Below are 25,446 nucleotides of genomic sequence, written 5' to 3' on the forward strand. Positions count from 1 at the left end.
AGAGTTGGCATCATGATCGGTAGGGCATGGAGGCAGGCGGGCATGGTCAACGGAATACACAGAGTCGTCTCGGACGGGTTGGGGGTTGGAGGTGCACCTTGCAGGGCCTAAGTTTCTTAGGAGAGGAGGAGGGGGGTGGGGAGAAGGTGGGGGGTTTGAAGGAGGGGGGGAGAGGGGGGGGTGGAGGGGTTGGGTGGGGCTGCGAGGGGGAGGGGGGTGGAGGGGGAGGGGGTGGTGGTGGAACTTGACGGATGGAAAATTTAGATGGAAATTCAAAGGGAGAAGGAGATGGTCACCTACAATGCTCTCCAAGTCTTTCTTGATGTAACAAGATTGTTGAGGGCAAATGGACGGTGGGTGGATGGCTAGGTTATCGCTGCAAGAAGGGCTCAAAATAACTCATCATGTGAGGATGGGAGTAGGGTGGTGGTCGATGGAGGGCTATGCTCATGAAAGTTCGTGGTAGTTTGTTTTTACACATACTAGCGTATGTTTACTCGTTACTTGAGACATTAGTCTCCTCGACAACGGCGCCAAATGTTGGCTCTTTGGCACAGCTTTCGCGAGCAGGGTATTCTTAGTATGCAGGGTTCCGAGGCTTTTTGTCATCTACAGATATATCGGTGTCGTCGTTTGTAGTATAAGTGTACCATAAGACCTCGGGTCATATTCCGGTGAGAGACGTACGCTTAAATGTGGTAAGCAATCATAGTGCATGCATGTGTGAAAGGGGTGTGCATCATCATGATTGGGGTAATGAAGGCTTTTGGCTTCATTGGAGGTTGAAGGGTTTAGGAGGAGTTTGAGGGTTAGAGGGAGGTTCAGGGTTCAAAAGGAGGTTCTAAGGTTTAGAAGGAGGTTCCAAGGTTTAGAAGAGGTTCAAGGTTTAGAAGGAGGATCCAAGGTTGAGGGTAGAGTACATGGCGGAGAACTCGGATCATGGAGGTCAAGGGTTGAGGGACTAAGGGTTTAGCGGGAGCATAGGAGAGGGAGAGGGAGAGGAAGAAGGTGTAAGAGCAGAAGGGAGGAGGAGAGGGTGGAGAAGGAAGGAGGAGGAGGAAGAAGGAGGGAGGAGAAGGGAGGAAGAGAAGGGAGGAGAAGGGAGGAGAAGACGGTGGAGAAGGGAGGAGGAGGATGGGTTGAAAGGTTGGAGGAGAGGGGAGGAGGAGTTGCAAGGTTAGGACATGCTTTTGGACGTGGAGTGCAAGGAAGCATGAACACTTGGAGACAATTGCTTGGAATACCAAAGTAGAACTCAACACAATGCCCCAAAGAGTGTGGGCTTCATTCCATTATGGGGTATTTATACAAGTTGGAGAGCTTCTCTCGCTACATGTAGGAATTGTAAGACATTCTCTCTCTACATGTAGAACTTGCATCTAGAAGTTGCATTTAGGAGTTGCAAATTGCATGTAGGAGTTGTATGTTGCATGTAGGAGTTGATGTAGAGATCGCATGTGGAACATGCATGTAGGAATCACATGTAGGACTTGCATGTAGAACATGCATGTAGGAGTTGCAAGTAGAACTTGAATGTTGGAGATGCATGTTGAGGACTCCTAAGAGATATTATTCCTAGCTTTATATAAGTACAAGCGGAGCTTTGCCGCCGCTACTCTACACACACATTCTGTGCTACCTAAGTCCATGTTGGCATAGAGACAACAAGCTCGGTAGGGATGAGCCAATGTTTTGATATTCTCTCTCAATTTCGGCTGAGGGAGGAATTGTTGGGTGTTGGCATTACCAATGAGGTCATCCTCATGGGGAGCATTTTGAGGTCTAAAGTTCATAGAGTGGTTTATTTGGTCATGAGGTGATTGCCACTTGTGTGTGCACGTGAGAGTTCGTGTCTACTAGTCACGGTCTTGTTTTGATTGGACCATGCAAGCTGTCCAATGCATGGGTGACGTGTGGCAGAGGCCATGCAAGGTACACATGATGTGGTCTACATATATGTCGTAGCTCAAAGGATTCTCTCTCTATCCTCATATACATGAGAGTCGTAGGTCTCGGTCTCAATAGAGGAGTTGCTCCATAGTCATAGTGTTGCATAGATTGTGTGTGTCTATGACATGTTGCCTTCTTTTTGTGAGATCCAACAAGGTCAGAAAAATGATCGCACAACACTAGACTAATATACCTTTAAAAATGAAATATGGCATGGCTAGATACAAGTTGATCGACATGCAATTCAAAGCGAAGACTAAGTTCTAGCAACAACAAACTAGAAGAGGAAACTGGACATAGTAGAGGTATAATTCATAATACTAGAAAATATACCTAGCTTAAGCACATAAAATAATCTAAAGTATAATTTGCAGTTTTTGTTACAAATCTAAGGAAATATTTTGCACCTGTTGTCAGACATTCCTTCTTGAAATTCACTTTTGGAAATACGCAAGTGGAACTTGTAATTGAGGGGAGCATTAGAAGTACAAAATGAAAGTTCATAAAGAATACATTTACAATGACATTCAAAAATGAAATGTGAATATCTTAGATGGTTTAAAGTGGAAGACGTTATTACATTCATTTTCTTTGATGAGATAGTCCTTTTTATATAATTTTATAGCCAATGGACATTGAAAACTAGCATAACTGGCATGTTAATCTAAAAAGTCAGTAGACGGTTTATACTATGGTAGTATTGACATTCCTCTTTTTTTGTAAAAGTCAGTAGACAGATTAATCTCGCAATACTGGTGGCAGGTTTCTAAAAATGGTATAACAGATCTGTGTTTTTATTTTAAGTTGTCACGTTCAAATCTCTAAAGCTACTTTTTGCATTGTTCATTTGGAAAGTTTTATTTTTGTAGATGTATTTAGCAAAGAATGAAACATAGAATTTGTTTTGTAAGACAAAAGTTAATGTTAATTGGGTAGTACAAAAGCATATGCAAAAATTGTAGTTTGTTAAAGACAATTTCTAAATTTGTATATTGTTTTCATAGCAAATTATATTTTTGTTAAGGAGAAAGGAACACCTTTGTTGATCAATGACTCCTCCCTTGTTACCAGTCACAATACCAGCCCCTCTGTATTGCATGCATTTTTGTTGCGTATTACAGATAATTAAAACAGTCTAACATTTAATTGTTATTGTTTTGAGATTGTAACTGAACTTGCTACAGGTAATAGGATATTTGACAGTTCCTAGTGTTAATTCCACTCTCTATGATTCTGTGTGCGGTGTTTGTAAGGAGGGAAAAATATCCAGATAGCTTGATAAGGTGTTTTGTATGTCTTGTGACAAGCACACAACCTTTCTGAAAATTCCCAAAATTAAAGGTGTGATTACCACAATTGATGGAGTAGAAATAGGAGTTACCTTGAAAGATGCCATAGTGGATAAGGTTCTTCAACTATCTTCTCCATTCATACAACTACTTGAGGAGAACACTCAATATCTTATGTCCCAGCTTTTTACTAAGAAAGTGGAGGGATGTTTCTTAACCAACATGTTTGGCATGGTGACTGGTTTTATTACTGCAAAAAATGAGCTTGAGTGAAGCTTTATCATGTAATGAGCATTTGCTCTTTTTGATCCCTTCAGTTGTCTTAGATGTTCAAATTCCCAAGAAAGTATTTTCATTTTGCTGAAGTAATGATGTATTTTATCGTAATGGTCTTTATCATATTATTATAAAGAGGCTTTGGATTTCCACATTAGTAGACTATCACTTTGTCACATTTAAATTCTGTTTATGCCTTGCTCTCATTTGTTCCATACTTAGTTTTGGCTGCATATAGCACAACAATTTTAGTTCTAGTTTTATTTGTTTTCTTTGTCTAAAATCTGAAATCTTTGTCAAACATTGTCAAATTATTCTTTCTCTCTTAAATTGAATTGTAACAATTGTTTCTAAATTGAAGAGACATAACTACCATCTTTCTTTTAACATTGATTATTTTGGAGGTACAAAGGCATGATGGTATGTTACAACAACTAGATTAAACCTCTAAATCAATGATGTGAATAGTTAGAGGCTTTTTTTTCCCTGCAAGAAAACATTGATTGTTACTATTCTTCAAATTTGAAGATTTTGCCTCGCATAAAAGACATTGGCTATTACCATTCTTCAAATCTGAAATCTTTCTCAAACATTGTCAAATGATTCTTTCTCTCTTAAACTGAATTGAAACAACAGTTTCTAAATTCATAATGGAACTTCCCACATCGTGTACTGATTTTGACTTGATTTCCTTTTTTTAAAGACTTTACCCAGATAACAAGTGCATTTTCTTATACTTAAGTCATTCTCTAAATTTTCATGTAACAAACGATATAATTAGAGATGTCGTTCTTCAAAGAATGACTAATGAGATTGAAAAGGCGATAACCAATGGAACAATTTCCAATCATCCATGGATCCAAAGTAAATTCTTTCATAAATGGTACCCTAGTATGAAAACAGTGGAAGATTACTTGCAACTACTTAGAATAAGACAATGTTGGTCTCCCCCTTGGACCCCTTGCTATACAAAACTATTGTGGAAATTTTCAACTTCAAAATCGAGATATATCACAACAAAAACAAGACAAATTATGAAACGTACATGATCACTTGTAGTGCAAAGTTAAATGCACTTCAACTTGTCATTCATTATCAACAAATGTTTGTGTTTCCATGCACATTCCAAAAGGAATTTAACAAAAAGAAAAATTGGACAGCTGAATTGGAGTCATCATTAATGAAGACAATTATGGCTGATCCAAAACGTACTTTAAGAGACATAAGCAATTCTTTCAAGAACATGTACCCTTCAACTAACATGTCTTTGCATACAATTATTGCAAAAGTGAGAGATATCAAAAGAAATGCTCTTGAGGCAAATGTAGGATTACAAAATAATGAAGAATATAATATTCAACCTATCTCGAACTCTTTTGCATGTGAAGAAAAGAATGGAAAGACATCAGAGAAAGAATCCCGTAAAAGAAAAATGACAATTTTTGTTGATGACAAAATAAACAAGAATGAATATTGTACTTTGTTTGGTAAATTATCAGATAGCATTGTGAAGTATTTAGAAGCAATTAAAGATACTCCATCCTTTGAATGCTTCTCATGTGAGCAAATGCTTTTTAGAAAACAAACTATCTTTTCTAAGAAAGATACATTCAATTGGATACAAGAGCATTGACAAGGCTCAGAATCACTATATCAAACTAAAATTTTTTGTGTTTGCAAGGATTTCTGTTACACCATTACAAACAACAAACTCCCCAAATATTTTACACCTACCCAAAGCAAAATGACAACGATTTCATACAAACATTGAACTCATTTAGGAAGTGCACCCATACTCAACATCAAATTGACTACATAAACAAACAATGTTTCCGACAACCACCACAAGACCACACATTCCCCACACCTCTTCTATACAAACTTGCAAATGAACGCACACAACAATTCAATCCTTCAAATTGTGAAAGGGACAATATATGCTCTAACAACAATTGATCATTTCATTGAATCTACTTGCACAAGTAGAAAAATAATGGAAGATCCAAAGGCAACTGATGGTCTTAGAACAAAGATAGAAATAAAGAAAGGAATTCTTGTAGAACTTTGTTCAGGTAACCTTGACCAGCATGATGCTCTTGTAAATGGAGGAGATGGAGTCTTCCAGGGAATGACCACGTAAAAGGCAAAGACATAGTCTAGATAAAGTTTGAAAACAACAACGTGTTAAAGAAAGTAAGAAACACCAACAAAGACGCTTACACTACCGACATAGATCGCAGTTGGACACCAATACATCGAATTGCAAAGGACGTGCAATTAGGACCATAAAAAACAAGCATCTTAACAAGAGAGCAATTCCCAATACAAGTAGCTTCTATAGGTCACACTATCCACAGATCACAGGGTCTCACAATGGATCGTGTTGCCTTCTCCCCTCAAAAAGTTCGTGGCAACGGATTAGCTTACACTGCGATTTCAAGGGTTAACAAATTTGAAAACCTTTACTTGCTAGAACCAATTAAACATGAAAACTTCCACGTCAACAAAGATGTATTAGAAGAGATGCAAAGACTTAATACAACAAAAAGATGGCGCACACTTAAAAAAGAGAACAAACCAAAAATTGATTTCAACATAAACATCCAATCTTTAAATATAAGATCACTCCAAAAGTACAAACTTGACATCCTCAACACACAACTTATACAATTGGACGTCTTATGCTTACAAGAAACTAAAACACAACAATTTGAGACACTCACATTCAACACATTCAAATCAATACATGTCTTCTCATCATGTGGTTTGTGCATCCTACTAAACAAAACCACTCATTTAAAACAACACAACATACACCAAAACAATGGAATAGAAATCATAGAAGCTCTTGTTAACAAGAAAAACCAAGACTACATGATTGTAGCGATATACAAACCACAAACCGCAAACATAACCACATTTCTGAACCTCTTGGAATATATACTCAATCGAAACATGCACAATAACGCAAATAAAATAGTACTTGGTGACTTTAAAATCGACATGAACATGACAACAACAACTTCTACAAGACTACAAAACAATATGCAAAAATGCAATTTCAAAATGCATATTAAAGTACCAACTAATGGAAAAAACAAACAGTGGAACATAGTTTGCTTACTGGAGAGACCACTCCATTAGATACCTATCCGCATTTTATTGATCCACTCCATTACATACCAATCCGCATAGCATATCAATATGTACTCCAACTTTGATGTGGAGGGCCTATGTGTCATTGACACCGTGTGTAGAAGAGAAGATGCGAGTGGGGTTTAAGAAATGGAAAGGGTTTAAGAGATGAAGAACTTGTGAGGTGTTGCAAAATTCTTTCTCAATGTCTCTTTTGCACACTTTCCTCCACAAGCTCCGAGCTTCATTGCCATTCCTACCTTCTTCTGCTTGTATTGAGCATTTTCCTCCTTTGCATCCCTTCTCCTTCCCTACCCATCCCCTTTCACCAGCTTCTAGGACATCGCCTCTCCTCACCTCTCTTTATGTTCGTCTCTCACATCCTCCGCCGCCTCCCTGCCAATTTCTCCCCACCCGCAGCTTTCGCGTTGCTGACGCCCAGGACTTGGTCACTGCGACTCCGAAAGAATGTAGCCAAAAGTTGTTGCGGAGCGTCGCTATCGAGGAGCTTAGCGATCAGTGTTCACTGGACGGGTCTGCAGTGGTTATGGAGTCATCCAATTGCTTTAATGGAAGCGGGCGCGATCAAGCAAATGCAGCTACATTTGTAGAATCGCTTGGCCTTTTGAAGGACTCCATTCCAGCTCAACTGAAAGGTGAAGAATTCGGCACAGTGACTCGGCTCGAAAGGATCATAGAAAGTCAGCGGCAGTCTCTTGTTAAAGTACGAGCCCAATTGGAGGATCAGAGAGAGCTAATCACTTTGATTCTCAAAGACGTTGGTGGTTTGAAATCACAATCTGACAAGAGAATCCAGGGGGGAGTCAATTTAAAGTCTCCTTCCACCCATGGAGAGCACTGGGGCAGGATAGGATCTGAAGATAGCAGTGTGATAACGAAGGGTGCAGGAAACGAAGCTCCATGTTGGCCCGAGTGGGCATCATTTTTGGAGCATTTGAAAAGCCTTAATTTCATTAAGGAGGGGCAGCAAAGTGTAGCAGAAGGATGCAACAGCTCGGACGATTCTGCATGTATCAGAAGGGCATTGTCTAAGTTCTCTCGAAGTCACGAGACCGTTTTCGAGTACGCACTCTCTAAGCCCACAAACGGAGTTCGACTTTGCCCTCTTTTAGCCTAACGCTTGGCTTTCCAAGTTTCTTAGTTCGCAGTGGTCTTATTCTGCCACTGGATCTCGCCTTTTAGATCGAAAGCTTTACGATCATCATAAGTTTAGTAAAGGCATTGGGAACTGATAATGGGAGGAAATGGTGGTATGGTAAAGGAAATAAACAAACAAATGATAGTGCGGAGTTAAACACAGGTGTGGGTGGTTTGTAGTGATAGTGCCACTTGTAGCAAATCTCACAGCTGAAGTTTATTGGACTGGAATGACTCTTGGGGTAAATGAAGGAAGAGAGAGAGAGAGAGAGAGAGAGAGAGAGGTATAATAATGTCTTGGGAAGGACTCACGGGCCTATGAGACAAAGTACAACCGAATAGTATCTCACGATGGGCTGATGCAGGGCTCCTAAAAAACTATCTAGAACTCAAAACTAAAAATCTTGAGAGGGGGTAGGACATGTGACAACTATGCCGCGGTAGTCCTCCGATGGGATATGCAGATATCTCGTATTTGCATCTCTTAAGTCATCCCTCACTATGGAGGCGTGGCAGATGAACTCCAAGCATGGGGGGATAAAGATGCCCAAGCCCTTGCCATGATCACAGAGACATCTGTGGATGCTATTATTCCTCACATCTAGATGGCAGATTTGGTGATGTGCTCCTGTATTGAATCTCCCTCATCCATGCTCCGTTGTACAATTCCATCTCTCGATGTCTAGAATCCTTGTGTCATTATTCACCTCATACATATCCTTCAGTATGGTCCACGTGGCAAAGGAAGTGTTTGCCAACCACTGAATGTGCAAGAGCTCCAAATTTGCAATGGTGCCAATAATGATGGCCGAGGCCTCTGTATAATGACCATCTAGACTCCAACATGAATCCTAAAAACTCTTGAGTTTAAAACATTACTTTCTTCAATAGGGATAATCAAGCTCATTTTGGCCCAAGTTTCTAGCTCTGCCTTGAGAAACTAGTTCTTTTCTTATCCACACTCATTTCTTTATTGTTTATGGCTTGTTGAGATGCATGCTTGCTAGCTTGATATTTTCTTGAGGGTTGCTTTCGAGGAAAACCCATGAATCTTGGAAGATGAGCATTTGACCGAAATGAGTAGTTTGAAGTAGAGGTTAGGTTATTGAGTGCCTCCTTGTTGCGAAACTTGTGAGGTGTGCAAGTGACCCTTGCAAGTGTTAGTGAGTGATCAGGGTCACGAATATGAGGGTAGGTAGTGTCCTTTGAGTGGAGAAGTGTTAGTTAGAGAACATCTTGTGGTTTGGTGACTCATATTGAATGTGCAATGGTGCAACTCCTAGTGAGAAATATTGCCCTAGATGAGAAGAGAACAAGTACTTAAAGGCACAATAGAAGGAAAGGGATTTGTTGAGACTAGCTTGGTTTGATAGAGAGTGCTCATGCACAGGCTTGTAGAACAACCTTATCTAGTTTCAGAATGAGTTGACAAGTGTTTGGCACCATTTCCAGGGACCAAGGGAACATTCTTCTTGTTTTCCGAGAACAATGGACTATCTAATGGGTCTCTTGGCCTTTGCATCATTGATACACGATTTCATTGTGCCTTCCCCCCTACTCGGCGCGTTGACCACTCATATGTGGCGTTTAGCATCTTAGCTGTCATGCCAACCACGGAGAGAGCCCCCCTACACCCACCCGTGTCCAGGTCCACTTTGATCATGCTCTTGATCCAGTCTATGTGAGTCATCTAGCTCGTGAGCTCCGAGATCTACTTGGAGAGCATGAAAACCTCATCTATGCTTTGGATACCCTTGTCTCAGTGATATTGGATGCGGCGGCTAGATCCTTCCCCACGACCCGATCTGCAGCACATGCCCCAGTTGGGACGATGCCTTAGAACCCATGGTATGATGACGAGTGTAGAGAGATGAGATCTCACCTTACACAAGAGTGAGCCTTGGACTAGATCACGACACAGGAGGCGCAACAGATTGCACGATGACTAACACATCGTACGAGGTGGGTTTTCCTCACGCACAGGATGGAGGAAGTGATCTGATCTTTTCAAGGGGGGGACCATACCATTGGATGGGGACTTCTATCTGAGGGGAAGCCGCCTATACCCATCACGGATCTAGGGGGTTTGGCATACTTATGCGAGTTCGCTCTATGATGTCCCTATGCAGACAACATCTTATATGTCTTCCATGCCTATGCCTATTACATGTCGTCTGCTCACTACATAGAATGTATGGAGCGCCCTGTGTCGACTCCATAACCGAAGAGCTCAGGATCACGAGGGACTACAAACTGAGCACTTCGCACATGGGAAGGAGGTCCTAGCTCTGATTCTAGTAGAGATGTTCAACCGCGCTGTATGCCACGGGTTCCCATCTACTTGGAGCACTACCACCATTGTGCCCATACACAAAGCAGGAGACCCCATGGACATTGGGAATTACCGCACTCTAATGATTGGTCACACTCTGGCCAAGATCTAGGGGTGGGTACTATAGAGGGAGATCAATAGTCACATAGAGGCACATGGGCAGCGGGCTCTAAGACACAGGCAGGGTTTCGACGAATGCACTTCACCCTTGATCACATCTTCACTCTAAGGACCATCATTGAGAAGGCAAAATCAAGGCGCCAGTTACACTATTCCACACTCCTGCATGATCAAGAGGTTTTAGGAGATTCAGATTCTAGAGGTTTTGATCTGGGAGTGATGAGCCTACACGAGTCCATCATAGGGAGAGTTCGGTTCCCGAGAGGCCTATCAGACTGGGTTGAGAGCACCATCGGAGTGAAGTAGGGATGCCCTCTTTCACCGACCCTCTTTTGGCTCTACATTGACGAGATAACATCTTTCATTGACTACCTAGGAGGCGAGGGGTCACTGCTAGCCAACTTGATGATACATATATTGCTATATGCGGACGACATAGTCCTTTTACGATCTTCGACAGAGGGGTTGCAGAGACATCTGGAGGCATTCTAGGTGTTTTGCAAGGAGAGGGACTTGACAGTCAACCTTGGGAAGACCAAGGTTATGATCTTCAACACCTCACATGCCGTACTACACCAACATAGATTCACTTACCAGGGTGGGTGAGTAGAGATAGTTTACAGGATGGTACACGTGGCTAGAGCACGACTCACTCGAGGACAAGGAGCTTTGGCCCGACTAGAGAGGCAGTGCTTTCAGGCACACTTCCAAGACCCACCGACAAAGGGCTGGCTTTTTGACACCCTAGTGAGGTCAATGGCCATGTACACTGGGAGAGAGACCTCTTAGCGACATAATGGAAGAGATTTGAGCAGCTAGAGGTGATGATGGGTTCCAGGATGATTCGGAGCAAGCCCTCAGTCCCGCTTCAGATAGTACAAGCATAGTTCACCATGACACCACTCCAGGTCGATGCCCTTCTCCAGACAGTGACTTTCCTCCATAAAGTATGGGCCTTGCCTCACTGGAGACTACCAAGGTTGGCTCTAGAGTCCTCCATACGACTAGGAGAGAGTGGGGCTTATACATAGTATGCACGCGTCTCCACATGATTTGCCAGATGGATTGGCTTCCCCCCTTCCAGTACAGCATGGACGCTCCATCCGAGTCCATCCCTCGTGATGAGATTAACTATATCATACGGTTAGACCTCCTCCAGCTCTATACATCCCGGACTTGGGGAGGGGACCATGAGTTCCCCACCAAGATCCAGTTCTATCGTGAGCATTTCCTGAGAGTGTCGGAAGACAGACTCATCATCAGACCCTGTACCTTGAGGATCGAGAAGTCTCACATGCACTGAGGATTGCCATTGGACAAATGCGGGTTTCGTCACATCAGCTGTGGATCAAGGCAGGGAGAGCTGCAAGCATACCTAGAGAGCAGCGGATCTGCAGATTATGTACACTGGAGACGGTTGAGACAGAGGAGCATTTCCTGTGTATCTGCCCAGCCTACTATGAGATCCGGGGAGTATATCACTGCCTAATCTGGTCCAACATCCTTTTAATGTTTTCATCCTTTTGTTTCCTAGGAGAAATATCTAGGTAAGCATTTTATACTCAATAGTCATCATTCTATTCCAGTACAGGTTATTGTATTTTCAGTCACTCATCATTTCATGGGTGGATGTGTGAGAACATATGCTTACAATGGTTTTGCACCCACTTTTGGGCACTGATGACATTGCAGGGGATGTCATAGTAGCTAGTCCCTTTTATGCATGGTAGTGAACTATAACACACTATTTGAATGATGAATCAGACCTCCTGATGCCCCGGAGTCTTGAAATAAGGCTCCCATGTATTTGGCACCTTTCGACCATCTGAAATTTGATTTTATGGCTCTCTTCCTTTTCTTTTTTGCTGAGAACATTTCAATAATATGGCATCCTTACATTTCATTTTGCAGTTCTTTATCGCGAAAGAATCTGCAAATCCTTGCTGAGTATGGATGTCCAACTGATGATCGAAGGACGGTGGCAGCTGGAAAGAGGTTGCGAAATTATTTGCAGATAGAAGAAAAGAGTGTGAGTATTGTTTGGTTAGCAAAGGGAGCTTCTGTCTGATGGGGTCAGAGTCAAAATAAACTTTGACATTGGAATCTTAGCATTTATTCTATGATTCTATGTACTGCTGGATCCTGATGTAAGCAAGGATTTTACATTTTGAAGCTAATACCTGAGCTTCTCATTGATTACCGTTATCTCTAAATGTGTGCCTGTGACATGTGTTTTCAGGTCTGTCAATCCTGTGTATTGCAGAGTTCTTGTGAGAGTGCTTTTGTAAAGCCTGCTAATGTCCTCCCAAAATTATCAGACGTGGTTCGGCTTATTTATAGTACGATTGAGGATGCATTTGTACGGAAGGGTGTCCTTGCTGATGGTGTGAGATCATCTGTAACACATCTTTTGCAAGAAATCACCAACCTTACTGTTAAGCATTATGAAGCTAGTGAAGAGTCAGAAATCACGCTAGATAGTGTAAGGCAAGCGAAATCGAAAGCAACCTTGGACACTAATCGAAATAGTGATGAAGATCAACACCGAAACTTCAAAAGGACCAAGTTGGAGATTGCCAAGAAAGAGCAAGGAAGGAAGGATTTATGCAGTTTGGAGATAGGAACAAGAGCTATGGGCCAATCTGGAGAGTGGGTTTGTCCCAGGTGCTTGCCATCTATTGATGTTTTCATTAATTATTGTCATGACACAATGGCTGAAGGTTTTCTTTTAGCTTTTTTGGTATATGTAAAGGTTTTAGACAGTGCTTTGTAAAGGAGCATTAAATTTCTAGTATCTGGTGCAGGTGCTCATTCTTGAGCTTACAATTCGATAGCAGATGTGTTCAATGTGGCCTTAGTCGACCTGGAAATGATGACAGTAAATCAGACTTCAACCATGGAACAACTCTAAAGAGCAGTGGTATCATACTGTCTCCAAACGACAATGTGGAGATGGCAAGGAAATCCAGGGTAGCTGGTTTTAAGGTGCATGTTGATGAGAGCCGACCTATGAATACCATGTCAAACTTGAAACCTGACTTGGACGTATTGCAAGAATCTGTGGAAGAACAGGACAGCATGAATGCTCAGCATGCCAGTTCAGTGAGAGAGGATGAAAGCAGCGTCAGCATTAATGAGCCCAGTGGCATAGATGAACATTCTGAAATATTTGATAAAATTTGTCAAGCTGACGACTCAAATGCTACATCTAAAGCTGAAATACACTCGGCTAGAAGGAATTCTCTTTCTGACTTTGTCAGGGAGAATATGGATGCTTTTATGCCTCGAAGGGGAGAAGGCCAGGTAGGTGCGGATTGGAAAGGTGATTGTGCCCGAAGTAATGTCAGAAGATGGAAAGAAAGAGGATACGGAGGTGAGGGATATGATTCAAAATCAAGATACTCTTCTCATAGAGATGATGAAGAGGAAGATGTATGGGATGGAGAAAACCAACAACGTAGATCAGGTAGAGGGCACAATTGTCACTCAAGGGAGAGCAGGCAGAGCGATGTTAGAGGAGCTGCAGATGGGTATCGAAGAGGTTCTAGAGAAATGTCTTATGATGATAGGTACTCATGTTATGGTGATAAGGGCTCAAGTCGAAGTGAGAGGGGTCAGAGAGGAAGCAAGGCCTATGAACAAAGACGTTATTCAGGAGATGAATTGGAAGATAAGGATTGGAGGTCAATGGGTCGAGGTGGCAAGACATCTGCATGGGAAAGAGGAAAAAAGTCTCACTATTGATCTGCAGGTTGTACTGTCCATGTGATGACATGATTTATGTTGTAATCTAGTAATCGTAGGAATTACAGGAAAATTGTATGAGCACATGACTTCTTGCCAAACTTGCCATTGAATAGGAAACATTCCTAATTTTCGGACATGGCACTTTTCATGTCGTGGCAGTTTTATGGGTGCCTTCTACAAGAGTGTAAGCGCGGCTATGGGAATTTTCGCAAGGTTTTGGTTCCTTGTCTATAGCCATTTTGGCGATATGAGGAAGATTCCCAACAAAAATCAGATATTGCTGCCCTGTCACTATCACATGTGCGTGATACGTATGCACATGCACTAATAAGGTATACATGCATCCATATGTTCCTACTTGCCTTCCACCAATGATTTCTACTCAACTGAGCGCGCACGCGCGCGCACACGAAGTCAATAATGAAGGAGAATAGTAGAACTAAGTGATTGGATGCTATTGGTGAAGTACGGCGTGCATAGCAAAACTACTTTGGGTAGGTAGGCTATAAAACATGTAGGATCTACTTTTTAGGACTTTAATTCTTTAGTTTTATTGGTCTCATTAGGCCATGTTGGCCAAAGCTTGTTAAAGGGGTTTGTGAGTCACATTGTTCATTATGCTATCTCATCACATGGATCATCATGCTATCTCATTGTTCATTTTGTTGTGTGGATGTATTTTTGGATTTCATGATGTCTTTAGGGTTTGAATCCTATTTCAAGGCTAATCGAGCCTCTAAATGTAGGCCCGCACATGTAAAGGTACCACATATTTGTTACTTCAGTTATATCTTAGCATGGCTACATAGAGCTTTTTGAGTTGAACACTTTCCCTTTTTGACATGAGTTTTAAGGGTCGAATGTTATGATCAATTATATGTTCTCATGGAATAATGGAAGTCAACCCCGGGTTGGATGGAAGATCAAATCCAAGGATTGGTGCCACATGGCAAGCATCCAAAGGAAAGGATGTAATGAGTTTCACCACCAATTTGAAGAGGTCATCTCTATCTACATAAAGTGGGCTTTGCTTGATGGGTGCAACTCCTTGCAATAGCCAAGCAAAGATTTCAATCTTTGAGGGACTTGCTTGCTGTGAGTGAGGCCTCGATTCAATTATCGGCGACCATAGCTCACGTGTTGGAGGATCCAAAGGGCGCACTCCTTTTGAATGACACCATGGGGTCATCTCACTGGGTAGTAAGATGCAAATTGTTCATAGGGAAAAGCAAGGGAGATTGTCAAATTTATTCGTAAATGAGCGATAACAAGCCAAGTTAGTCTTTTGAGATTAACACATGGTCACGTTGATCCAAAGGTTTGGCGTTGAGCTAACTCGATGTTCAAAGTAGCTTGGAAGGTTCATTATCTACTCGATATTTTTAGTGTCCAAGCTAGAGGATTGAAGGAGTTCTCAATGCCAAGGTGACGATACTGAGAACTAGTTCAAAGTTGCATCAGTCGGGAGTCGACGAGAAACGAGTTTGACTCAGTCGACGACAACTCCAAGGTGAAAGGGCCCATACCTAAAGACAATGATGGAATAGAAAAGCAAAAAACATAGCCCATTACTCCAATGACTCGATCAAGTCCACGAACCTTAGTTGTAAGTGGTTTTCTTTTGTCTTAAATGTAATCACCACAGTCAATCATAAAATAAGTGACTAGTATAACTAAGATGATTGCTGGAAGTTTTTATTTTTGCATAAGGACATAGAAAATACTATCGCAACATAACATTACATACATTCTCTTCAAGGTTCAAATGTTCAAAGGAGAGGCTTGTAGTGTTGGAACACTCATCACGTGGATTGCCTATTTCTTATGCCCAAAGGTTAGGCAAGTTGCCCAAGGTTAGCCAGCTTGGGGTAATCTTGCTAGGCTAACATAAGGGGTTGAAGTGCCATGGCATTGGAAGGGGTCTTTATAAGAGGTTATACATAGCAAAGTACCAGAAGTGACTGATCGTCGAGGTGCCGATGAGCTCTCTTACATCGTTGGAAAAAATGTCGTCAACCCTTAAATATACTAGCATAGTTGTTCCCTCTCAATGACCAATTAAACAAAAGATTTGAAAAGGCAAGCCTCATTTGGTGACCATTTGAACGAAACAGGAAAGCTTTCAAAAATTGAAATGGCAAGCCTCATTTTATGCAAGGTACGGCAACATAGTGTAAGAGGTAGAAGAGTTCTAAATGTTACTAACACAATTTCTATGTGCTATTCCCGCATTTCCCATCATTATTTCCATAGTCGTGTCAATGAATACTTCTCATTCATTCAAGGCCTCGACCTATATTTTGAACATGGGATAGGCAACTTAACCTTGAGTCTTTGGGAAGTGTTAAAACACTTAACAAATCAGCCCAAAATCTATCCTGCAAATCCAAATCCAAATAAACATAGTATTGTTCTAGTAGACATCATTAATGCTTTGCTAGCATACTAGGCCAATGCAATAAGGATATCCAACAACAAGCATCAACAAGATATTATTGTTTCTAGGCCAATCCACCCCCAATCACAAGAGTGAAAGGGTGGCTATAGGAATATTCATAGGGTTTTGGTTTCTTGTTTATTAGCCATTTGGAAGTGTGAGGAAGATTCCCCAAAATATCAAATATTGTTGCCTTGTCATTATCACATGTGCATGATACGTATGCACATACACTAATAACATATACATGCATCCATGCATTCCTACTTGCCTTCTTCCAACGATTTCTAGTCGAGAGCGAGCATACACGCGCATGCGCACAGACACAATTCTATGTGGACACACACACACACACACACACACACTCGCACTCGCACTCGTTCGTACACCACAATCATTAGCGTGCGCGTGCGTGTGTACACACACGCGTTCAAGGAGGTCATCATAATTTCGTTCGTACACACACACAAACACACACTCTCGCGCACTCTCTCTCTCTCTCTCTCTCTCTCTCTCTCTCTTGTCAATTGGGTTTCACGCAAAGACACATGTACACACACAAATACAGTGCATTATTATACCTCTTAGCACTTTATTATTGGGTATAATGCTAACAACACTTTAGTACTCATATGTTAGGTTGCTTCTACGTGTTGATTATGGCAGGGTACTACTTCCTTGCTGGAAGGTTAATATACTGATTGCATTTGGCTCTTAGATGTTGGTCTTGCGACTGGCACCATCTCCTTGATGGGAAATGGATGGACTATGTGCACTAAGCTACAAGATGATGTTCTACTAGGGATACTGAGATTGTTATGGTGAAGGGTTTTATTGCGAGTTTGGATTTACATGCTTTTACTTGGGAACTCATAACTTCCACTAAAGTATTTTTAATGTTTGATAGTCTTCTCAGCAACTTTGTTGAAGGTGGCATGATATACACTAGTTTATGGATTTCTTGAATATAAATAATGTCTTAGTATTGCTTTTATTTTCTAGGTAATAATTTCTAGTGTCACTTGGGTATGCAATTAATTCTTTTTCGTCATTATACGTAACCAAAGGTTACATGTTAATGCAAGATTACATTTGCACATACTTTTTAGTCCCTTGGATGGATCTCTTATACATGAGAGTGAAGTATAAACCCTTTTTTTATTGTTCGTGTTATTGTTCTCTTGATGGTGCTTATACCCTCAAGAGTACACAATATTATTTCAAGCTTTCCTTCATTTACTTCTAATAATTTAATTTGTGAAAATTTCTCGTCTTTTTCTAGTATCGTGCTACTACATCATTAGGCAAAATTAGTGAATGGTATTACCCTCTCAAGGATGTGCATACACTAATACAGTGAGGTCCATTCTTACACACCCACTACTTTGTACACATTTCACCTTCAACTTTTGAATCTGGAAGGTAGTTGGGTCTTTGGTAAAAGCGATAACAAGCCGGGGTGAGCAGGCATTACGTGTCTACCCACTTGAAACTCTGATGTTCTAACACTTAGTTTCTCTCGGATGGTGACCTCGGATCTAGAATTTCCAAAAGGATTCATCATTTAAACTTTGTGTTCCAATTTTTACCACGGTCTAGTTTGTAATCCCACATCCAAGGTTTTGCATGAATTAATTCCTTGGTTGAATATTATTTCAATCGAATCTATGTTTGTAAAAATCCAATTTCTATTTCATCCTTTTTAGGTTCTATTTTTGACTTCTATAGAAATATATACATATTTCAAAATTTACTCACTTCATCCTAATGATGGGATTAACTATATGGTTCTATTGTGATGGGAGTATTAAATTTGAACACACACTCTTATTCCCAACTAGTCGGGCTAGTACCATATAGTTAATTCCACATTATGATATGATTTGTGATCTATGGTTTAAAAGGCTTTTATTCCCGTATTGAATTGCTATGGTTTTATTAGCATGCACTAAACATGGATGTTATGCACTTTGTATACCTTGATACTAACTATGTTTGGGTTTTAACAAAACCAATTTATGCCATCCCTTGTTAAACTTGCATATATTGCTACTTCACCCAATATCCCAATTCCTTTGGGCACTCAATGCATACTCTGTTGCTTTAAAGGACTCCACAAGAAGCTCTTGGACTTTTAAAAGTAAGCTTCCTTTAAGAAATCCCATTTTGCCTTTACCATTGCTTCCGCAAATGATTGGATTGCACTTCTTGTCCTTTTTAAAAAATACCCATTGGATTTTTTGGAAGCCTTCAAACAAGCTTCTTTCATCCTTGCCTTTGATTGATGCTCAAGACAGTTCAGATTTGAATTTTTACTTCTCTACTTACCTTCGATGTTAATAAACCCTTCCTTCTGAATGGTATTCCAGCTATTCCCCTAGAAATCAAGAGCATTTTGGAAATTGTTAATTTGCTGCTTGACTTTGACCTCCTTGACCATAGTGACAAAGAAGCTTTGTCCTTCTTGAATTCCAGTTCTTCGGCTTCGTCTGTTCCCACTCAAAAAGTCATTTCCATGGCCTTGTCCAGTGCTATCCCCCTCCTTCGTCAACTTGAACTGGATTCCATCAGATTGAAGCAAAAGCCTTGGGATTTTGAAGTCATCAATCATAGGGCTCCTTTCTTGATCTCTTCCTTAGCCCTATATTGTGTAGCTTTCTCAGCAGAGGTGATTGATCATTGCAAAACATTGGCCATCCAATCCAAACATCTATTGTCTAATGACTTTTTCTTAACATCCCACAAATCAAGCTGTCTGATGTGGATCCCTCTAAATCCTCTAGCACTGCCCTGATTGCCAGAACTAAGGGACCCATCAATCAAGACAAACTTTGAGAGCCTAAAAAGTTCCTGAAAAATTGATGGAATACCTATAGACCCTTTCTCAAGTGCTAATGCAAGAAATCTGACCCCAATTCTACTTGTTCTTCTCCATTATCTAGTTGGATCATTTCTTATGGTTTGTGTTCCAAAATTTATCTAGTTTTTTTCACTTCACCTCTAGACCTGCTCTGGTGTATGCCTTCATTGGCTGGGTTGCCTCTTTCCCCTCGGAGATTAGAACTGCACTCAGTGTATTTTTGGTTTCATTATTTTATGCATCGTAATCTACATGTTCTCACTCTAAATTCCCTTCTTCTACCTCGACTCATCAATACTCCAGCAGCCAACACTACTGAAGCTATACTCCTTCCAGCGAAAAACAAGGATCTCAAACGACTTATGACAACTCCTTCTACCATGAGGAGATCGTCGACTAAGAAACCTCGGTCCTTTTGTGGCTCGAAAGACTTTGGCGAGACTAAAGCACTAGAGTTCAGCAATGATGATGAGCATGTAAGATTTATCTCTAAAAAAGCCAATGATTTATCTTTGCTCAATAGATGTAAAAGGAAATCAAAAAGGTTTATTCATATACTTTTCGTTAACAAACTTTTTTATTTTGTTTCACCAAAATCGGTCTTTATGGAAGTATTTGAGAAATTTGCTATCAAGAAGTCTTGGTCCACCTATAACATTGGATTTCGATGGAAATTTTCGAGAAACTTAGCAGCCACCTTCTATAAACCAGTGGACACCTTTTGTGACTTCTCTAGTGATTCCATGGTGTGCATTTGTGCCACGTCTAAAAGGTTTTGAGCCTTTACTCAAAACTTGGATAACTTTGGTATCCATGTCCTATCTACTGATCCCTTGATCTGTAGACACCCTACCTTGCAAGACTTTATGAGAAAAGGCCTTAATCATATACCCCTTGTGCTTGTTAACCCTTACCCAGCTATTAATGAACTAAATATGGCTTGGACCAAGCTTTGTTCCTGGATGGGAACTAATGTCTTATTAGAACATACGGAGTGCATTAAGGTGATTGTCCATAGCAAATTCAAAAATCTTTTCTCGAATCATGGGTTCAACCAAAAGCCCTGGGTTTTAGACAAAAATATTGGATGAAGTGGATTACCTTTATGCACCATCTGTATATTTTAGGGTTGGATAAATCCTCACAGACCCCTACCTTTATCTGCAAAAATCTTATGAGACTTGCTGCCAAGCAAAGACTTGATTCACCAGAATTCTCAATATCTCGGGTCACAGAAAATGAGATATAATAGTTTATGGGATTTTGAAGATTCCCATGTATGATGAAATAAGTAAGCATGATATAGAGGTTGTTTTGACATGCTCACCATACAAGAGTAAGAGACACTTTTTACATGACTTTTGCATGTAGTATATATGACATGTGCTTTGTTTTAGTTTGGATGGTGTCTTTATGAAGTAATTCATGGACATACTATGGCGGTGTTGTGTGGTTGACTACTTTATAAGGTGGCATCTCTCGGTTTACTAAATTTTTGGAGCAATTATTAAGATCAACTTGTCAATAAAATTGTTATGGTGCTTTGACTTGCATATCAGATTCCATGTGTATTTATGTATCTCTAGTTCAATGCAGCTATTATAACTTTGATTTCATTATCAACCTAAAAATTTCTAATGCTAATAATTGTGGTGTACAAGAACGAAAGTATGATGACCTCCTTGATGATCGGTTGGGTAATATTTTCCCTTTGAAAATGGTATCAAAATACATGTTCTCTTACCATTAGTTCGGAGGTAATGTAGTACTACTAATTATTATGAATGCCACATGTTGCATGGTGAACAAGTGGTGGAAGACTACCTTTTTTGGTTGCATCTTCGATGGGGGGTGGGCAGCAACAAAATACCCTAGACTTTACATGGAATCGGTGTGTGTGTTTATCCCTATATCTTAGAATTCTTCTTTGTGTTCTCGTGCTGGTACACAATGGACATCCCTGCACTAACCCGTATACTGGTTGCAAGCTCTGCTTTTGGTGCTCTTTATCTGGTTGCCTAAGCCATGCGAGGTTCTTGACATCCTGATACCTAGTTTATTTCTACTGACAAGCATTGCACCTCCCTTCTTACTCATGGCAGCATCCCATGTATGCAACAATAACCATTTAGTGATGCATATATGCTTTTTTGGCTGTCTCATAATTGGTTGCACTATGTACTAGCTCCTATGAAACATACAATGCCGCACCTGGGTGGTGGTAGCATATACTGCTGGCTCTTAGCAATGCTGGTTCTACCTCTGAGCTTACTGTCATTGTAGCAAAGCATGCAATAATCGGCCACCTTGTTTTCATCACAGTCACAATAATCGGCTACCTTGTTGGACGTTCCTTAGATGACAGAGAAGGTCGACACACTACATGTATTTGTGTTGATTGACTACTCCCTGTAGTTAATGCATGGGACGCTATCTCTAAACCTATGTTGAATGCTTGATCCCTGCATTATCGACTGTGTGTTATGTTGTGTATAGTCGATTGTAGCCATTGGTTTACATGCTCTGCTCTAAGGGTGTTGCCTGGCATTCAGGATCCCTCCTTACTTTACGTTGTTGTTGATTGTCTTCTCACTTGCAGTTGTGAATTCTTTAATTAATACTTGGTCGATTATCTTAGGATAACAAGAAGAGGCGGTAGAACATTAAATATAGAAGGATCAACGAGATCTACCTATTCGAAGGAAGGACGGTAGATTGAACTCCATTTGAATTGACAGTAGAATAATTCAATTGGATCACATAGTTGCTTGTACTTGCTAGCATGATGCTTGCAAAGTAACCAAAAGAGTATAGAAACTTTTCCTTCTAAAATGGACCTCACTCGTGGGAGAGCACAATTTTGATGCAAAGTCAAACTAGGAAATGATCTTTACATGCACATAGTGAAACAATACCATCTAGGAAGTGGTGAGATATTCACATCATGTAGTCAAAGCAAAGATGGATCAGAAGTGTAACATGAGTTTGATTTGGCTTGGCTTTAAGATCTGGCTAGTAGTTGAGTAGCTATTATGGCCTATGTGTAGCAAATCAAGAGTGCATTTGATCAATGAAAGTTGAGATGGATAGTCAGAAATGCTCCTTGCATCATAAGAACTTGAAGCTTTAAAAAATGGTCATATGGATCATTAAACCTAATGTAGTTACAATAACCAACAAATCCTTGTGACATCCCCTGCATTTTAAAGCAAAACTTAACACCTCTCCAAGTATGGGTGGTGTGCCTCTCATAGTGTCCATTGGACAGAGTCTACCAACACTCCAAAATGACATGTCCTCAAAGCTGTATAGGTCTCCTTCCTCTTGGAGGTTATGCAACACTTGGTTTTCCTGGAGCATCTTCTACATCAGATCCGGAGCTTCTAACTGCTCAAAGCTGAGAGGTTCCTCTTTCTCCACCCTCTCTAGTACCTTGAGCAATTTCGCCCCTCGATGGCCCATCAAGTGGGCTGGATGAATAGTATCTGACACTCTACTAGCCTTTAGTCGATGCTCAAACTTCTCTTGGCAATCCCGTACCAAGTTCTAGGCATCCTTATAGGAAGGTGAGGGTGCTAGGCCTTGAGCCGGCATTTGATTGTTCACCTCTGGGATCAGGGGCACTTCAAGGTCACTCCGGGTGGAAGATTTTTCGGAAGCAAAGGAGGTGGCAAGAGTAGCTGTCTCCTCATTAGAACCATCCTAGATAAGCACTTGGTTGAAGCTGTCACCTACTCGAATGGCCTTCTTGGACTGGGCTAGGGGATGTGGGGGAATCTCAGGGCCGGGCAAGGGGGATCCCTTACCCTTCCTTGTGAGCTTCCTCATTGCTTTGCCTAATACCTTGGTTTGCATCCTCGTGATGGCTTGTAGGGGCACTGTGGCTACATGGCCCTACTCGATGCTAAGTAGATTAAGGCTGGTACTCTTTGGTGGGATGCTTGGGGTGGTTAGTCTCCTTGTGGGATAGTCCTGGAACAAATGCTCGGTTCCACACCCTACAAACAAGGGTGTGGGGTTGATTATGGTTGGAGTGACGGGGGTATGATCCTTGTATGGATAGTCCTTCAAGAAGTGTGGGCCCTGACATTTAAAACAGGACACCGGAGGGTTTGAAGTACCTCAGTAGGGGCATTCACTTGCTTTATGGGGACCCTGGTAGGTGTAACATTGGAGTGGGGTTCTCCGAACAATTGAGTTCAGGTCTATCACCCTTGCATTTCTGGGAGCCAGTCTAGAATACGGGAACTTGTTGATCCTTTGGTGAGGGGTAGTGGATCAGGGTGCCACTTCCCTCCTCATAGGGGTAGTACTCGTGAGGTCTGTGATCAGGATCTAGTCTCCTCCCAGTCGTTGGGCACTTCTTTAACCAACACTTGATTGACTGGGGCTATATGAGGTAGTGAGGGCTACGGACCCAATATGGGTGGTGGTTACGGAGCTCGCTAAGTTCTGTATTGGCTAGAACTAGCCACCGAACCACCTTGAGAGATCTGGAGGATTACCAAAAAGCGAGCGAGGAAAAGTGAGCGAACCAAAAAAAGTGAGCAAGAAAAAGTGAGCGAGCAAAAAAAAACAATCAAAACAAAACAATAATAGATTGACAAATCCTTATTTTAGCAACTGTCTAAGTTCTTAAAAAGTCCATGTGAGAGTTGGAAGGATTACAAAAAATTGAATGAGTAAAAGTGAGCGAAGATAGGGTGCGCCTTTACTAATGATGCCTTGGCAATGACATAGGCATGATCAAGTTCTCTCTCTCCACCACCAACATAAGTGAGATCACCAATGGAATCTTCCACACAAGTCAAAAGTTTCATAGGACTTCTTGAATGGAATTGTCCACATTACATGCATGTGCAAATGCTTGGCTTTTGAAACTCTATTCACTCTTGGAACAAAACCCATTTTTTCTATTTGCAAAAAAACCCTCCCTAATGAATCACTCTTACATCCCACCAATCCAACAAAGTCTAAAGTGTAAGTACATCCCTTTCTTTAAAATGAAATAAATTCCAAAACAAATCAATCTTTGCTTATAGAAATCAATGGTAGAAGCCAAAATAGACAACATATTGACATGGTCCCTATTAGGTAAACTTTCCTCTAGATTTGATGCAAGAAATCGGCTAATTGTTTATTGAATTCACATTTTGATGCATGAAGTTTTAGGAAATGGTAAAAAAGGTCATGATAATCATCTAAATCATGCCTTGCCATTCGTTTTGATATGTAACATGACCCCATTTGGATTCGTAAATTAAAAGATACACGACATTGAAATTATTACCTTTTGGGTGAAAAGAGGGAGCGCATTAACACGCTCCTTGTTTTGGCCCAAAAGATGAGAATTTAGGATAAATCATGCCTTGCCATTCATTTTGATATGTAACATGACCCCATTTGGATTCGTAAATCAAAAGATACATGACGTCAAAATTATCACCTTTTGGGTGAAAAGAGGGAGCGCGTTAATGCGCTTCCTGTTTTGGCCCAAAAGATGAGAATTTAGGCATCAAAAGATACACGATATCAAAATTATCACCTTTTGGGCAAAAAGAGGGAGCGCGTTAATGAATTTATGCCTAAATTCTCATCTTTTGGGCCAAAACAGGAAGCGCGTTAATGCGCTCCCTCTTTTCGCCCAAAAGGTGATAATTTCGATGTCGTGTATCTTTTAATTAACGAATCCAAATGGGGTCATGTTACATATCAAAACGAATGGCAAGGCATGATTTAGATGATTATCATGACCTTTTGCACCATTTCCTAAAACTTCATGCATCAAAATGTGAATTTAATGGATTTTTTTGGCACTAGAGTTAGAGCAAGGCCGCTCATAATAACATGTTATGATCATGTTCGATGTTGAAGTTTTTATTGAATGATGCACTTAAACTATATACTACTTGTTGGTAGCCAAAGCATTTCCATGCAAGCTCATCTCATGATGAGAATAAATAACACTATCACTAATGTAGACTTACAAGCATATGTTATAATCATCTTCAAAATTATGGTGATACTATAAAGCTTTATTAATGATCAGTACATGCATATAGTGAGGTTATGTTTTTCTTGAGTGATGCACTTCAACTATATAGTACTTGTTGTTGCTATTTAAGCTCATCTCATTAAATAT

General features: G+C 40.7%; 1 protein-coding gene across 1 annotated transcript; it reads left to right on the top strand.

Moving 5' to 3' along the window:
• Positions 1-6,867: 6,867 nt before the first annotated feature.
• LOC147895454 (uncharacterized) lies at positions 6,868-14,167 on the top strand. Its single transcript, XM_087383966.1, has 4 exons — positions 6,868-7,733; positions 12,172-12,289; positions 12,500-12,924; positions 13,065-14,167. Exons 1-4 carry the CDS (start codon positions 7,198-7,200, stop codon positions 14,002-14,004), a joined length of 2,019 nt encoding a protein of 672 aa, XP_087240092.1. The 5' UTR covers positions 6,868-7,197; the 3' UTR covers positions 14,005-14,167.
• The last annotated feature ends 11,279 nt before the right edge of the window (positions 14,168-25,446 follow it).

Source organism: Dipteris shenzhenensis, chromosome 13 (genome assembly GCF_047967505.1).
Source record: "Dipteris shenzhenensis isolate YYH24624 ecotype China chromosome 13, Dip_SZ_1.0, whole genome shotgun sequence".
NCBI lineage: Eukaryota > Viridiplantae > Streptophyta > Polypodiopsida > Gleicheniales > Dipteridaceae > Dipteris > Dipteris shenzhenensis.